This window comes from Dromiciops gliroides, chromosome 3 (assembly GCF_019393635.1).
Source record: "Dromiciops gliroides isolate mDroGli1 chromosome 3, mDroGli1.pri, whole genome shotgun sequence".
NCBI lineage: Eukaryota > Metazoa > Chordata > Mammalia > Microbiotheria > Microbiotheriidae > Dromiciops > Dromiciops gliroides.
Window position 1 is genome coordinate 488,440,547 of NC_057863.1, and position 18,896 is coordinate 488,459,442.

An 18,896-nucleotide genomic window follows, 5' to 3' on the forward strand; every position below is an offset into this window, starting at 1 on the left:
GCTCTTCGGTATTTCATATGTCTTTCCATGTTTTTCTAAAATCATCAAGTTCATCATTTCTTATAGCAGAGTGTATCAAAAACATATACCACAACTTGTTTAGCCATTCCCCCAATTGATGGGCATCCATCAATTTCCAGTTCCATAAAGACAAATCTTAAACACAGCTTTTATAGGGCATAACAATACAAATTATAATACATAAAGGAAATATCAACAAAAGAAATAGACTTCAGTGAAGACTAAAATACACATCGTAAGACCAAATCCAAATCATAAAAATGATAGAAATAAAGGAATGATAAAAATGAGACAATATACCAGTCTTTATAAGATATAAATAAAGCAATCCTTTAAAAAATTTACATCCCTAAACTCATATTAATGAAAGATAAAAAGATAATTTTGATGAATTGAGCATGCCATTAAAAAACTATAAAGTATTTTAATAACCCCCCAAAAAAGTACAAAGGAGATTTTGAAAATCAAAGATGCTATTCCAGTAAAAAGAATTATTAAAATAGATATTTAAAAGAACAAAAAAATTGATAAATTATTTACCAATTTGATCAAATAAAGAGCAAAACTAAGTTAACAAAATCAGAACTAAAGAAGGGGTAATTCACAACAAATGGAGAGTAAATGAAATTATCAGAACCAGATACACAAATGTTTATGTGATTTCATAAGTTTGCATGTTTCCTCTAATGATTCATCTCACAACCCATCTATAATTGCCAATCCTGAGCAGCTTTTGTCCATGTCCTCCCATAAATTCACCACAGGTGCTCCACAAAATATATCCAGAAAGTATGGTCTAGCATTAGAAAAACAGCATGATAAAGCTTATTAATTGGTTAGGCACTCTGCCTCATCTCTCCTCATTCTGGTCCATTTTCTACTTAGCTGCCAAAGTGATCTTCCTAAAGCGTAGATCTGACCAGCCTGGCCCCTCCTGATTCTGTACCTTTTCACTGGTTGTCCACCTTCAAAATTCAGATCTTCTGCAAAAGGTCTTGTCTATTCCCTCACATTGCTAGTGCCCTCCTTCTGAGATTACCTCCTATTTGCATTGTATATATCTTATATATACATGGTTGTTTGAATGTTGTCTCCCCCCATTAGAATGTGAGTTCTTTGGTGACTCAGCTTATATATTTTTGTATTGTGTTTCTTTGTATTTCCAGCACTTAGCACAGTGCCTGGCATATAGTAAACAATTAATAAATGCTTGTTGATTGATTATTAATTATAAAACACATGATTATGTCAATGAATACAGAAAAAGGCCTCGGTAAAATGCAAGTAAGGATATGAAAAATATAGGAATGAAAGGACCTTTCTTTACTATTAAAAGTACTCAATACCAAACAGAGTGCCAACCTTATTTATAATTGAGAAAAACTGGAAACTGATAATGGAGTCAGAGGACCTGTGCTCAAATCCTGCCTTAGATGTTTACTAGCTATATGACTTTGGGATTTGGGGTTGTTATTTAACCTCCCTTGGCCTGTTTCTTCATCTGTAAAATGGAAGGGTTGAAATTGATATTCTCTGGTTCCTTCCAGTTCTAGAGCTGTGACCCTATTTCACCAGATTATTGTGAGAATCAAATGTAGTATGTAAATCTCATGAGAATAGATACGTAGGAAGTAGGCCGTTTGACCCAAAATATAGAATACATGGAGGGGAGTTGTCTGAAATAAACTAGAAATATCATGTGGTTATAGGATCAAAGACAGTACTTGAAAGGATTTTCCTCTCCTGATTTCCAAGTTCATTTCATTTTCTCCTACACCACACTTGGCTTTCAAGTCAGCAATAGCAAAAGAATAACATGAATGAAGTTAAGAATTTCTTGATAAGAATCCTCATAGCTGAGCTCTCATCATTGCACTTTATCAACTTTAAAAAGCAAATTATTTGGCTGAAAGAATGGTAAAAAATAGAGAAGGATGCCCCAAAGTAGATTATTGGAGAAGACTGGGCAAAAAAACTGTTTCCAACTATTCATTCCATGTTAAGTAACAAGTGGTATTACTAATAGAGTGATGTTTTACCTTATTTGTCTTTATTCGTATATAGTTGGAAACTTTTAAGATGGACAAAAACATATTCTAGATGCTGCTCTGTTTGTATATACTCTTCAATTACTTTTATCATGAGCCACCCTTAGCTTATAGAACCAAGTTGTGGTGGGTTCCTGCCACATTAATTGAAGTCATGGAGCCTGTCATACAAAGTCCCCAGAGTGAAGATGGACTGGTATGATATTACCATATGGATTAAGGTGTTCTTTCCAGGTTAACTTGACAATAGAAGAATCATTAGAAGTATCCCTTTAAGAGTCATCTGTCATTGATTTAAAGGGAGGGGTGGCAAGGGGGCGGGTGTGGAGACAGTGAGGATGCACTATGCCTCCTGAGGATTTAGAACCACAAAGCAAAGGAAGTAATAATTCTGTTTCAATGTTATGTGTGTTGTCCTTTCAAGTCTCTGTAGTTTACATGCTGCAGTGATTGATTGTAGTTAGCCCACAGTAGTTCCTCAGCAATAAAGGTCTGTCATGTTGAAGGTCTTTTTGTTCCTTGCCTGTTTTAAATGATACCAAACACAACAGTGCCTACTACTTCAACCTTATCCTAATACTCTTAGTCTTCCAATCATTTCCCAGTGGCTCAAATACAAAGTGTTAACTAATTTTTAGAAGCAAACATAACATTGTGAAATCCAATGCTTTCTTGCTTATGTAACTATGTATTTCTAGCTAATTCTTTTAAGGTTCAGCGATTGATACTTTTGTTCATTTAAAAAGTATAGAAATGCCAGGGGATTCAAGCAGTTTTAGTGGCAAAAGGAATGTTAGTACTTTTCCAGTTAAATTCTTCTGCTTGTCTATGTATGCTCTTTGCCTATTTTCTCAAGCCTCTATCATCTTCTAGCCAAGGGTGAAAGTCTTACTGCTTACCAATGATTCTTCTAGCTCCTTGAAAAAGGCTGAATCCTATAAATAAAATAACCTCTTCATACTTCCCCATTTACCACACTAGGCTTTTCCCCATAAATCCTAGTTCAGGAATAGCCAACAACCACTTCACATCTATCATTTCTCTCAGTAGGTGGATAACATGTTTCATCTGGGAATTGTGGGTTGGTCATTGTATTGATCAGGATTCCTAAGTCTTTACAATTGATTGTCTTTACAATATTGTTATTATATAATTATTTTGGTTCTGTTCACTTTACTTTGCATTGGTGTTTATATATTTTCTCCAGTTTCTCTGAAACCATGCCTATCATCATTTCTTACAGCATAATAATAGTCCATCATGTTCATATGCCACAACTTGTTCACCCATCCCCTAACTAATGGGCAACTCCTCCCCCCCACTCAGGTTCCAATTCTTTGCCATCACAAAAAGAGCTGCTATAAATATGTTTGTACGTATGGGTATTTTCCTCTTTCTTGATCTCTTTAGATATAAGTAAAAAGGTATGCACCATTTAATAACTTTTTGGACATAGTAACAAATTGTTTTCTACAATGGCTAGACAGATTTACAACTTCACCAACAGTGCGTTAGTGTTTCTATTTTTCCATACCCCCTCCAGCATTTGTCATTTTCCTTTTCTGCCATGTTAGCCTATCTGATAGGTGTAATTTCTCTATTTATTAATGATTTGGAGCTTTTTTATGTGTGTGAGGCAGTTGGAGTTAAGTGACTTGCCCAGGGTCACACAGCTAGTAGGTGTTAAGTGTCTGAGGCCAGATTTGAACTCAGGTCCTCCTGAATCCAGGGCCAGTGTTCTATCCACTGTGCCACCTAGCTGTCTCTGGAGCTTTTTTTATATGACTATTCATACCCTGGATTTCCTTCTCTGAAACTGCTGTTCATATGACCAAATGCCTTTGACCATTTATCACTTGGGAATGACTCATTCTTATGAATTTAAAATGATTCCTTATATAGCTTAGAAATTAGATCTTTATGAGAGAAATTTGTTGGAAAAATTTGGGGTTTTTACATCTTCTTGCTTCCCTTCTAATTTTATCCAAATTGGTTTTGTTTGTGCTACAATTTTTTTAATTTTCTGAAATTGTCTATTTTACCTTTAGTAACCACTCACTCTTCTATCCATAGATAGGACAGAATTTCTTTCTTGTTCCTCTCACTTGTTTTATGATGTCACCTTTTATATATGTCATGTAATCTTTTGGAGCTGATTTTGGTATAGTGTGAGATGTTGGTCTATATCTAGTTTATTCCAGATTGCTTTCCAGTTTTCCCAAAAGATTTTGTAGAACAGTAAATTCTTGCCCCCAAAGCAGGGATCTTTGACTTTATCAAACACTCAGCTACTGTGCATATTTGTTTCTGTATATTATGTACCTATTATGTTCCGCTGATCAACCTATTTCTTAACTGGTACCAAATTGTTTTGATAATTACTCCTTTGTTGTATAATTTGTGGTCTGATAATGCCATACCTCTTTCTTTCTTACTTTTTTCATTAATTCCCTTGAGATTCTTGATCTTCTGTTCCTCCCGGTGAATTTTTTTAATTATATTTTTTCTAACACTATAAAGCAGTTTGATTAGTATAGTAATATAGGTGGGGGAGTTTAAATACTCCTTGTTCCTCCCATTGCCATATTGAGGTTCTCCCTCTATCACTATCATTCAGTAACTCCTCATCCTTTGAAATTCACTTGAGACATATCTAACACCAAATCAAAATTCTGGTAACTTTTGTCTACAGACCCCTAGACACTCACCTTCTTTCCTCAATATGCATAAAGATACCCTTGATCTTGCCATCACTCACAAATACATCATTTCCTTGTTCATGAATTCTACAGTTGTCTTATCTGTTCACAATCTATTGGCATTCTATCTCTCCCTCTGCTTTCCAGTACCAAACTCTGTACTTGTTCCACACCATGACCTCCAATCCCTCAAACCCTCAGTTTCCTCCCAGGCTATCACCCCTGCATTAGCTACATTCTCCCCCATTCTCCCTTCCTCATGCTTTAGTGAACCACTTCCACTCTACATTGTCTTCTTCTCTTGAGTCCCTGCTCTTTTATATCACCAATCTTGCCTTGCTAAACCTGAACCTTGGCTCTCTCCCATTTTCTACTGTTTTCCCTCTTAAGCGTGTGCTCCTGAATGAAGGTGGAGAAACTCATGCAACTATGCTAACTAGGTCCACTACAAATTTATGTCATATAACCTCAACTGGGGCCTCAGTGCTGCTAGGAAATCCTTTTATGACTCCCTCACTGTCCCACTTCACTACAGCAACACTTTTAAACTTCTTTCATTCCTCCTCAAACTTCTCATGGCTTCCTCTCAGCTGATATGTTGCCTTATATATTACTGGGAGAAAAAATTGATCCCATTCACTAAGAGCTCCCTCTTCTCCCTCCTCTCACATCATACAGAATTCTCTCACTATTTCTTTCTGCACCCCTGTTTCACATGATGAAGTGACCCTAATGTCAAAAGCCAGTAACCTTTCTACATGCACAGGTGATGCCAGTTCATTCAGTATTATTCTCCAGCAGATTGCTTCTTCTGTCATCCTTACTCTCACTTTTCTTTAATTTCTTACTGTCCACAAGCTGCTTCCCTGCTGCCTATAAACATGCCCAGTCTTCCCCATTCTCAAAAAACCATCCCTTGAAAGGAATGAAATCTCTCTCCAAATGACAAAACAGTTATGGCAGGGGTGGGGAGGGATCAATGATTGTTTGATATTAAGAGGGAAAAACACCCACAAAGTCTATAATTGCTATGTTGACACCCTCTGTTAACTAATCAATACTAGTATCTTCTAACATAAACAAAACTAATTTGTCCCTTCATTTCCATTTCCACTGCTATCACATTATTTCAGATCCTCAGTATATCATGTCTGAACTAATGAGTTATTCACTTAGCATTTATTAAGATCTTACTATGTACCAGGCACTGGCCTAAGTCTATCACTACTGAAGTAAGATACACCATTTGTAGTTCCCCTGCCTGAACACAGTCAATGACTCCTCATTTTATTATGAACAAAGTATGGTATCCCAAGCTTTTCAGGATCCCCATAATCCAGATTCAACCAGCCTTTATTTCCATTCCATGTCCAATACTCTTTCCATTTTGTAATATTGCCTATCCATATAAATGTGAGTTGTTGTTATTTAACAATTAGGGAGATATTCAAATCACTAGAGTCTTCAAACAAAGCTTGGCACATAGGAAGCCCTTAATAAATGTTCTTCCATCATTCAATTACTTATTCATGACCATTTGTCAGGTATATTGTAAAGAGAATTCTTGGTCAGGTATAGGTTAGACTAGATGACCCTTGAGGTCACTTCGAACCCTGGGATTCTGTGATTAAATCTTTTCCTGATCTTTCCTGCCACAGGTTTAAAAACAAAACAAAACAAACAAAAAAACCCTTTAAGACTACTGAAACTTTAGGTGCTGAAAGGCCTACAATTAAGTCGTCTAATCTAGTCCTCTCATTTTGCTAATAAGATATTTTAGACTAAAAGAGGTTGTTACTTTCCCAAAGTCACAAAGCTTGTTACTTTTAGAGCTTAATCTAAAACCCAGGTCTCCTCACTCTTAGTTCACTGTTCTTTAAAGATGCTGGCTCTACAACACATACAAGTGTACAAAAATCTGAGCTAAAGTTCTTTTAGACACTGAAATTAAAATATGGCAGTTCACTGATCTAAGAATTTCTTTGATGAAATTCATAAATTTAGAGCTTCTAGGGGCCTTAAAATTTGGTTCTAAAATGTTTCACTTTTTATACTCAGTCAAGAATTTATTGTGTACTGTGTGCAAGGCATTATAACTGGCTCAAAACACAGAGAAAAGCAAAAACACTGTCGTTGCCCTCAAGGAACTCACATCTAATAGGGGAAACAACATATAAGTAACTATGTATGTACAAGATATATAATGATTAGATAAAAGTTAATCTCAGAGAAAAGATACTAGCAGTTGGTTTAATATCAGGAATTTGAAGTGGGCTAGTTTTGTATGATACTGTGAATTTTTTCTAGCAGTACTTTTCAGCCCAGAAACATAAACAGAGAAAAACATAATCTCAGGTTTAGGAATTAGTCTTATAATTGGTCAGAGGGAGAAGGAGTTGAGGGTATTTGGAGAATATTAAAATAGCTATCCATGACTACATGGAAGATTGTAAACTGGGTAAGGATTTTGAGTGCAGAAGAGGCCATATAGACTGTGAAATGGTCTTCCATTTCCATTTGAGGGAGTGAAGCTCATGGTGAGCATGGAGAACAGATTGAATAAATGAAAGAACCTGGGTGAAATGACAACTTAATAGATTATGGCTAGAGATCAGAAACACCAGTTTTAAGATTCCAGAGGGAGAGCAATTCTATATTACAATAGGCTGTGGTGGGGCAATACTGATAAATGTGATCAGTTACAATAACATGATGCCAAGGTGCATCATGATGCCACAGTGATAGTGTTGCTGTCATATTATCCCTTTCCAGTTTGACCAGAAAATGTCAAGTCATGGTCTTGATACTCTTGACAGCAGTGGGGTCCAATGTCTTATGGATACAGAGCATATTTTTCTAATTCTTATCCCATAATGACACATTTTCTCTAATAATAATAGAAATAGCTAGCATTTTTGTAATGCTTTAAAGTGCTGTAAAGCACTTTATATTTATTAACTTATTTGATCCTCACAACAACCTTAAAAGGTAGGCCCTATTATTACCCTCGTTTTACAGATGAGAAAACTGAGCCTGAAAGAAGTTAAGTGATTTGCCCAAGGAGCATCAGCTAGTAAATGTATAAGGCAGTATTCAAACTCATGTCTTACTGACTCCAAGTTCAGCATTTTTTCTACTTGGGCCACCTCCAGATATCTCAATTAGTATTTCTAGTTTTTCTTGCTACAGAATATTGGCAGTTGACACACCAGTTATTCAATCATTTTGTAAACAAAAGCAAATATTTATTAAGTGCTTACTATGCATAAGATTTTATGGGAGGCATGGTGATACCATGACAAAACAAGAATTCTAGCCCTAGAGGAGATCCTAGAGGCAAAGCATAAGATAGATCATTCTTGATCATCCACAATGTCAACAGTAGGAAGCTTATTTAATACAATTTGAATTGGGGTTTGGAGCAATAAACCTGAATGTGGAAAATAGTCTTTTAAATGTAGATTCCCCCTAGACTTACTTGTACTTGTTTTTACTTAAAGTACTAAAAGAAAACATTTTAAAATAATTTTTTTCTTTTCTTTTAGAAAAATGACAATGATGAAGTGGCAGAAAAATTGTCCATTCGAAAGAAGCGCTTCATGAAATTTTCTTCATTGGAATATGAAGGAGAATATTATATGACACCCAGAGACTTCTTATATTCAGTAATGTTTGATCAAATAGAGCGTAAGTTGTTTTTTTTTTTCTTCTGATAGTTCTTAAGTACACAAATTTTTTTTTTTTAAATAAGAATGATAGACCTTGGCTAGGCCATTAACCTGTTCTTCATTTGAATTGATATTGCTGTACTACCAAATGTCAGACATGCTGTAGGAGAGATTTTATTTTTCACAAGACTTCTGAGATTCCTTTCTGCAGTAACTTTAATAGCTATGACAATAAGTTCTATGATGTTGATTGAAGTCAAACCAGTTTGGTAGGTAGGAAGGGAGTAAGAGCTAAGAAGTTCCTACACAGGTAAGGGTTAGAACTACAATGCAAACAAGCTGAAGTCAAGAACTAGATGGATCAGTTGTGGAAATGAAAGGTCCCAAAGAATTAGGCAGTGTCTAAAATAGAAGCAAGATGAAAATCAAGAATTATAAATGGGCTACAAAAGGTTAATAAGTCAGAGTTCAGGATTCAGAATGCAATTGTTCATTACCCAGAAAGTATGTTTGTTTAACTCAATCTGTGGCCCATGAATTTCTTTTATGCCTGACTGAGCTGCCACCCCCTTCTCCCACTGCCACTACCTGGATGAAAGCCCTCATCACCTCATGCCTGGACTGTTGCAGAAGCCTGCTGATTACTCTCCCTGCATCAAATCTCTCCCCACTCCATTTCATCCTCCACTCAGTTGTCAAATTGATCTTCTTCAAGTGTAGTTCTCATCATGTCACACACAGTCCTCCCCTACCCCCACCCCTCCCCCCTTCCCCATTCAGTAAACACCAACAGCTCTCTCTTAGCCCTGGAGGTCCCCTGCTTGACTTTTAAAACCCTTCATAACCTGGTCCCTTCCTAACTTTCCAGTTTTCTTACACCTTATTCCCCTCCATGAATCCTCTGAGATCCAACAACACTGGCCTCCTTGCTTTTCCTTGCACAGATCACTCCATCTCTGAAATCCAAGCATTTGTATTAACTGTTCCCCATGCCTAGAACTCTTTCCCTCCTCATCTCCTCCTCCTGGCTACCTTGGCTTCCTTCAAACCTCACCTAAAGTCCCACCTCTTAAAAGAAGCCTTTTCCAGATCTCCCAAGTCTTAGTACCTTCCCTCTGAGATTACAATTTATCCTGATACAGAGTATCCTGAAAGTCTTAATGCAGTTTTAAGTTATTAAAACTTAAAAGCTAATGTTGAAAACTAAAATAAATAAATAGATAAATAAATAAAACTTAAAAGCTTTTAAAACTTAAAACTACACTGACTTTCGGGATACACTGCATATTATTTCTATATAGATGTTTGTTATCTCTCTTTTTAGATGTTATGCTTCTTGAGAATAGGGACTGGCTTTTTTGGTTTTTTACCTTTCTTTCTCAGTGCTCGCACTGAGCACAATGCCTACCTGAGTAGGTACTTAAATAAATTCTTATTGACTCCCTTCACCCTCTACCCCACCCCCTTTAGTTTCTTCCAAAGTCACTGATTCACAGAATCACAGAATTGGAAGATCCCTCAGAGGCAATATAGTACAGCCTGTACTTGAACAGGATCTGCTCTACAACATACCCAATAAGTGGTCATCCAGCCTATGTTTAAAGGCTTCCATTATGGAGAGACCGGCTACCTCTTATTTCACTTTTCAGATAGCTCTATTTGTCTAATTTTTCCTTATGTCAAGCCTGTGACTTCCATCAGCTGCTCCTAGTCCTATCTTCTGTGGACATACAGGACAAATCTAATCCCTCAGATATTTGAAGATAGATATCAGGTTCTCTTTAAGTCTTGAACTCCAGACTAAATATTGCCTATTTTTTCAACTGACCATCTTTGCATGGTCTCTAAGCCACTCCTCTTCTGGTTGTACTATTTTGGATGCCTTGACACTTGACACTTCCTTCTTAAAACCTGTTACCCAGAAATTCCTTTAGCCCAGAGAACTCTTATTGTCACCTTCATTTTTTTCCATGGCAAAAATTGCAGTTTTATGATTCTGCCATTATTCTTTTTACTATTTTTCATGTTTTCTTTTATTGTGTCTGTTATTTAATTTTTCCCATGTAAGTTATATTATACAGAGGCTTCAAACATGCAGCCTACAAGGGAGTTTCAAGTGTTAGGACAGCACTGAAATGATTGGACAACAACTTTAATTGACTAGATGAAATAGGAAAGGTGAAACAATGTGTTGCTTGCTAATAGGAAGAAAAAACTACATAGATAAGTTTTTAAATGCTTTACTCACAGTAATTATATTTTAACATCATTTACTAGAAAAAAGTCTAAAAGTAGAACTGTACTGTTGAAACTTTTTTTATTCTAAATGGAGTAAAATAGTCATAACTTAAAAGGTAATGAGACAGGGAGCTTGAACTTCCTAGAAAATATGAGACCTCAGGATTTTAAATGCTTCAATACATGAGTTTTTTCTACATTTATATATATATATAACTGTTAAAGGGCTAGAATTCTAGATAGACTGTCTAAAATCTAATGAGTGGTCGCCAATAAATTATAAGCTTTAGCAAGAGTTAGACTTTTAAGTATTTATTAAGGAGAATAAGAATTTGGTAAAGAGAGAGAGAAAGGCCTACATTCATCTATCTATTAAAGGGAGAGCACATTTCTCGCTCCCTTCTCCACCAGCGTCCTCAGGAAAGAGAGCAAGGCAGAGTGCCTGGCTCCCCTTTCCTCCTCACACCAGCAAACATCACTTCCTGATACCAAAGAAAAGACGCCTAGTCTTGCCCTCAAAGACCTTCCTTTCATGGCTGAGCTTTTCTACAGTAAGTCTCCAGCAGGTGGCGTCATTCCAATCGTTACATAACCAACACTTGATAATTTAGTATGGGGAAAAAGCCATAGTTTGTATTATGCAAACCACATATAATCAACAGAATATGCAAATTCGTACTTGTTTAAAGCCTTTAAGAACATTTGTACTTAAACTGCAAGTTTGACTGATCTCCACTGTGGTACAAAAGCACTTTAGAAAATACTTGAACTTCTAGTCCTATCTGGGCTTTCTTTCAGTACTTTAATAGATCTATACTCTCACAGATGGTGATCCTGACTTTATTGATACAGACAGATCACAGATCACCATACTTGTCCATCTTTCAATGATTCTTGTCCTTATTCTCCCATAAATCCTCCACAGGGTTCCATTCAACACACCAAAGGCCTCCTTCTAGACCTTAACTTTGTATTAATATTAGTATAACATGTGAGTTTTCTTTCTATCCATTTTTCCTCGTTCTTGCCATGCAATCAATCCATCTTTTTCCTCTGATACATTTTTCTAACATCCTTTATACCACTAAGCTTGACTTGTAGTTAATTCAGAGTTCTTCAAATTGGACTTTTCTCATACTACATAGCTGAAGCAGAGAATTTGTGTTGGAAACTACTAAAATGTAAGATTATTAGAGTCCATTGTGGTCCAATCTGGAGGTTTTGAGCAGTGAAATGATATAATGAAAATTCTGGTTTCAGAAAATTCCTATGATGCTGGTGTACAGGATAGATTCTTTAGCAGTTAGCGTGTTATCTTACTAGACTATAGTGAGTAAAGTACTTTGTAAACATTAAAGCATTATATAAAGCTTAGCTTTATATGTTACTACATACAGACCATGGTTAGCTTCAAAGCAGCTATCATCAGGTAGCTGTTTGGACCAATACCAAGCAGTAGTAGGAATGCAGTGACCAAAAGTCACTTGTAAGCATATCAGGTTTCTAGGCAGGGAAAATCATGATTTAAAAACATGCAGCAATATGTCACAATTATGTTGGTTAACTGTCAAGTTTTAGAATATAGTTTACTCAAAATGTGAAAAGTTAGAGGTGGCTCTGAAAAACTACAGGCAATTAAAAAGTAATTGTTAATCCAGTAACTCTTAAATTGCCTCTTGATCCTTATTCTCAAGTAAAATAAACCTAACACTTAACTACAATTCACCCAAAAACTTAGTACACTGTCTGGCACATAATAAGCATTTAATAAATGCTTGATGACTGATTGAATAGAAGCCAAATTAATTTTTTCCACAAGACAAAAGCAGCTGTGTATAGTTTAAAAGCCTAGAAGTAGACATCAGAAAGCTTCAGAAGTTCTAAAGCTTCTTTCCAACTTCATCTATAACTCTCAAAAAAATATTATTGTATGTGTCCTTAGCTTCCCCACTCCACTGTTATGATCCCTAATTACTATAATTAACATATGTATAGCCTTTTAAAGTAACTTTTGAAATTTGTGCTTTAGGGAGGTAGCTTTAGAGTATGCTATGTGGGTCCTTTCAGGCTCTTTCAACTTGATGTTTTATAAAGAGATTTGTTGCCTGAGTGCCAGTTAAGTGGGAGTATTACTCTCTTATTATTACCACTAATGTAGTGAAGGTTATAGCTATGCCTCAGCTGACAAGCTGACCACACCTCTCAGTTAATTATCTTGCCTCCTCCTTTGCTGAGTTTAAGGCTGTCCTTGTACTAACTCCCTTCTCTTTCTCTACCTCAAAATTCTCCATATTTTTTATCCATATTCTTCCCTTGTTTCTGAAAGAAAAAAGATATAGCTCTTCTCCTTTGCAAAGCTAATCTTTCCATTTGGGCCCTTTTTCCTCATTCTCTCTCATGCCTTCTGGAGCCTTGTTCTATAAATTATGCAATCTCACTCCTACAGCAATTATCTCCACGGATTCCTTTTTGCTACCTACAAACATACTTAGGGTCTCTCCATCTTAAAAATAAATCTTTCCATGTCTCTGTTTGACTAACACTTAGGGTTTATGAAGTCTAGTGCAGACTCTGCTACTTACCTTTGTGATTTTGCATGAGACCTTAACTTTTTTATGTCCCATATTTCTGAAGAGAGAGAGAGAGAGAGAGGGAGGGGGGAAGGGAGAGAAGGGGAGAGGGAGAGGATTTCAATGTGATGGCAGATACTTTCTGCATACTTTTCCAACCTAATAACCTCAAAATAAAAATGGTTTAAATGAGCCAACTCTACAGTGATTAAAGTTGAATGTACAAGATGAGAAGACAAAAACACAAGGTATTAGCCTGGTGAAATAACATTAGAAAACTTTAAAGGCCCTACTCTTGGCCCACACCAAGAGCACTTGTGCTCCAGGTCCAGCTGTGGGGATACCTGCTCCTCCTCATAACAGTGACTCAGTCTTTACCCCTACCATATTGCAACCACACAAAAAGGTAAAAACCATTGATTCTGCCTAGCCTTAGAATAAAAAGGTTGACTAATCATGGGGAGGGGATGACAAAAAACACAGAAGCACAGAACCAGTTAGTAACAACTTCCATACCCAAGGGAAAGAGAACTGGGAATCTAACTAGGGCTAGTCACAATGAAGTTTACTCTGAGCAAAGAACCAGCTAGTCTCCCAACACTCCCCAGCTTAGAGAGTCTCTCAACCTCAGAAGTCTGTACAGGAAAAAAATACATGTAATAATAGTGGAAGGGGGGCAGCTAGGTGGCGCAGTAGATAAAGCACCAGCCCTGGATTCGGAAGGACCTGAGTTCAAATTCGTCCTCAGACACTTGACACTTGCTAGCTGTGTGACCCTGGGCAAGTCACTTAACCCTCATTGGCCCCAAGCAAAAAAAAAAAGTAATAATAATAATAATAATAATAGTGGAAGGGGAGGGACCAAACAGTGAGTTGGGAAAACAAAGATGACTTGCTAGGAATATATTTTTAGGACTGAAGTACAAAAAGTCCAAAAGAAAATTTGGATTTAAACCTAGCTCTTAGCTCCTAAGCAGATAAACCCAAAGTGAGTTTCAAAAAGAAAAAGAAGTAAACATTCAAAAGAAGACCATCATAAATTGAATATATATTATGCTTAGAAGGAAAATTAACCCAAAACCCCAATGAAAAAAACCTCTGGATTCCCCAGAGTTCATGGCACCACTATGTAGTTGTTATATAGAACAGCAACTATATAGTCAAGAATGGTGAGAGAGAGAGAGAGAGAACTTTTAAAAAGTGATATTAGTACAGAAATTAGGTTGGAAATTAGAGCTCTTAAAACAGAAATAATGAAAACAAACAACAGAGTAGGCAATTTAGAATACATAATAGAAAATTGCTCCAAAGTATAGGTGCTCTGAAGAAGAGAATGACAGAGTTGGAATATAAAAATGCAGAAGTAGGGGGCAGCTAGGTGGTGCAGTGGATAAAGCACTGGCCCTGGATTAAGGAGGACCTGAGTTCAAATGTGGCCTCAGATGCTTGACACTTATAGACAGCTGTGTGATGGTGGGCAAGTCACTTAACCCCAATTGCCTCAAAAAGACAAAAACTATATATATATATATATATATATATATATATATATACAGAAGTAAAAGAAAATGTAGCATAAGAGAAGCAAAAGGCAACAACTTTGAGAGAACATACTGTTTCTCTGTAAGACAGAGTGACTAAAAGCAGGATGCACTGAAATAATTTAATTGTTCAGCTGTTTTTCTATCATGTCCAACTTTTTGTGACCCTATTTGGGATTTTATTGGCAAAGATACTGGAGTGGTTTGCCATTTCCTTCTCCAGCTCATTTTATAGATGAAGAACTGAGGCAAGCAGAGTTAAGAAACTTATCCATGGTCACACAGCTAGTAAGATGAGTCTTCCTGACTCCAGGCCCAGCACTCTATCCACTGTGCCACTTAGCTGCCCATAAAATTACTTAAGGGTAGGGGCAGCTAGGTGGCACAGTAGATAGAGCACCGGCCCTGGAATCAGGAGAACCTGAGTTCAAATCTGGCCTAGACACATAACACTTACTAGCTGTGTGACCCTGGGCAAGTCACTTAACCCCAACTGCCTCACAAAAAAACAAAAAGAAAAAAAAATTACTTAAGGGTGCTGCAAATAGATAAATTTTATAAGCTCAATGTCACATGGCAGCAAATGAAGAGAGAAACAATTCTTTGCACACCAGTCTCTTTCTCTTGGAATAAGGAAGAAAAGGCATACCCGTAGCTCTTCTCAGCAAAACAGTGATTCAAGACATTTCCAAAAGACTCATAATGGAAAATGCTTTCCACATCCAGAAAAGGAACTGTGGAGTCTGAATGCAGATCAAAGCATACTATTTTCACTTTTTTTTGGGGGGGGGGTTGTTTTTTTCTTGTGTTTTTTTCCCTTTTTGCTTATTCTTCTTTCACAGCATGACTAAAGTGGAAATATGTTTAATACAATTGTAAATATATTTAAAAGCTTCTTGAGGGGAAAAAAGCATAAGAAGAAGCGTTCTACATTATTTATAATACAAGAAATGCAAATCAAATCAACTCTGAGGTTTCTCCTCATATTAACAGAACTAATAAAGACACCAAAAGATAGGACTGGCTTTAAAGACAGGCACACTAATTCACTGTTTTTGGAGCCATGGATTGGTCCAACCATTCTGAAAATCAATTTAGAATTATACAAAAAATATGACTAAAAATGTCTGTACTTTTTTTTGGGGGGGGGGTAGGGCAATGATGGTTAAGTGACTTGCTCAGGGTCACACAGCTAGTAAGTGTCAAGTGTCTGAGTCCAGATTTGAACTCAGGTCCTCCTAAATCCAGGGCCAGTGCTTTATCCACTGCACCACTTAGCTGCCCAATGTCTGTACTTTTTGACTCAGAGTTCCCACCTCTACACATGTATCCTAAGGAAGTCACAAAAGACAAAAAACCAAGGATTTCACTTTTTTTTAGTAGCAAAAAAACCGAAACAAATTGGATGCCTATCAATTGATAGTTAAACAAATTTTAGTACACAAATGTAATGAAATATTATTGTCCCTACAAGAAATGATGAATATGAAGAATTTAGAAACACATGTGAAGACTAGTATGAACTGAACAGTATACACAATGACATCATGCATCAGTCTTCTTCCTTCTGCAGGAAGAAGAGAAATAATTCTTTGCACACCAGTCTCTTTCTCTTGGAATAAGGAAGAAAAAGCATACCCTTTCTCCAGGTGTCCTGCCTGGCTTCTTACCTGTGGGAAAGAAGAAAAATGTCTGGTCTCCTGTGAAGGGGAGAAATACCAATACTTCAGCTTCCCCTCTACCCCTACTGGTCCCTCATTTGAGCTGTTTTAGGTCCTGAGAGGACTCTACCCAGTGGCTAAAACTTTTGGGATGTTGGTAATCAACCTGAACTCATTCCTCAGTGATTAACAAACTCCTGCCTAGTTATACCCTCCCCCCCCCCCCCAGCCATGGATGAATCCATGGTTGTCATCATTCTCTTTTCCCCATTGCTAGATCTTTTCTTTTTATTCCCCTCAACGTAACCTCCCTACTCCCATACTAAGGTTACCCACCTTTTCCACTGAACTCTCTGGAATACATACTACACAGAGTAACAAACTTGTTTTCTAATATCCCAAAAGAAATTCTGAGAGCATGTTCAATTTAAATGGATGAGATTTGACCTTTTAGGTTAATCAAGTTTCTCTGTAAAGTGGGTGATGGGGAGATTACAGAGGTAGAGGTGATTATAAAACAAAAGCTTGACTTTTAGGCAATTTTCTCCAGGCTAGCCTGGGTGGGTGGTGGGTAAAATTTACAAGGGAAAGGAGCAATGAAAGGGAATATTAAATCCAGTTTAAGGTTTAGCAAAATAGAATCAATTTTCAATTTTACAATTCCCGCTTTGATTCTTGGCTAGCCACTCCTCCCATGAATTACTTAGTCTAATTAAAGTTACAGATCAAGGTATAGTAAAAAATCATATATGTCTTATCACCCTGTAAAGCTAAAACAATGATTACAGAAGCAAAAATGCTGTGGAAAGGGAGCTAGTATATCTGCTTGTTCTAATATATTGTAACCCTAATGGGAATATGGACTAATGAAATTTTATCCAGATATTCTACTAAAGAGGGACTAGTTTGAGTGGGGATAGTCCCAATACCATCAGGCTTAATCTTATAACAATTCACCCCTTGGTCTTTGAGACTGCCTGTGACAGACTCCTTGACGGACTCCTACAGGGGTAGTCACCTTCAGTATATAGGCTTTACAGATATAGCAGCACATCGAAAAGGAAGAGAAGGGAAGGGAGAACATTGTCTTCTTCCTAGTAACCCATTACCAACCTCCATTTCATCAGCACATCGTATCTTAGGGTTCTGATGTCTCATGGAGTTGTCTGGTTTCTGAAAATGTCTCCTCCTTAGTATTCAGGAATGGGCCTGCTCTCAAAGCAGCTCTGAAGGGAGGGACTTCTGGAAGGTCTGCTTTTCTCTGGTTCAGGTTACTTGTGGAGATTCTTAGATAATTCTGCTAAAGTCTGCCAATTATAAGATTCAATATGATTTAGTATGCCCTCTTAAATTTTGCTTTTCCAATAACTAGTTCTTGAAAATCAGCTCAAACATTATGGTTTTAACACTATTAAAAATTGAATTATAAAAACATCAAATTAGGAACCTGTAGTTCACTTTAAACTTCAGAGAATTTGTTTTTACATACCCCTTGCTCTTTCTATCTTTATCTAAACCCTGTACCTGATATAGACATTGCCAACAACTGGCGGAAGAAAGAATCTTAAAAAGAATCTATGAAAATCTTCCTTGTAAGATGAGACCTTCTGTTAAAAGACTTAATTTTTACCAAAGTAGACATGTAAATTAAGGTTAAGAGTGTTTTTCTAAATTGGCATTAATTCCATTATCATTTAATTTTTTTAACACCCACATCCATTTATTTCATTCTTTATTTCCAATTTAAGTCTCATAAAGAGAAAAACTTCAGTTTTACTACTATAACTGCCCTGTGATGTAAGTTACCAAGTTTTTATATTGATATATTTAGGAAATTTAAATAACAGCTGAGGAATCAAAAGCTAAACATTTTAAAACACAACAGAGAGCAAAACTCTGAAACATTTTAGATTAAGCATTTAAAAGAGGGTGGGGGCAAGGGAGCAGAAAATGCCTGGCTTGCGCAGAGGGTAAGCGATACAGGTTTATATGTAAAGTCCTGAATCCATTTTTTAGAACTTATTCTTAGAACTTGCTTAAGACCTGTATATCCCATTAGAATCATTTACATTTGAAATACATAATCGGGGGCTGCTAGGTGGTGCAGTGAATAAAGCACCAGCCCTGGATTCAGGAGTACCTGAGTTCAAATCCGGCCTCAGACACTTAACACTAGCTGTGTGACCCTGGGCAAGTCACTTAACCCCCATTGCCCCACACAAAAAGAAAGAAAGAAAGAAAGAAAGAAAGAAAGAAAGAAAGAAAGAAAGAAAGAAAGAAAGAAAGAAAGAAAGAAAGAAAGAAAGAAAGAAAGAAAGAAAGAAAGAAAGAATCATCTGATCTTGTTGCTTTTGTTGCTTTCCCAAAGTTTTCCACTTCAGCTAATTCCCCGCTTAGGAAGATAAGATAATTTAGGGATCTAATCCTAAACATGAATATATAGCCATCAG

The 18,896-nt window shown here is 36.7% G+C and overlaps 1 protein-coding gene across 2 annotated transcripts in view; it reads left to right on the top strand.

The window, feature by feature from the left end:
- MICU2 (mitochondrial calcium uptake 2) overlaps window positions 1–18,896 on the top strand; it is a 165,414-nt gene that overhangs the window by 66,268 nt on the left and 80,250 nt on the right. For both annotated transcript variants that reach the window (XM_043998034.1, XM_043998035.1), the window contains exon 2: window positions 8,314–8,455. In XM_043998034.1, coding sequence (XP_043853969.1) covers window positions 8,314–8,455 — 142 coding nt within the window. The remainder of the gene's footprint in view (window positions 1–8,313; window positions 8,456–18,896) is intronic.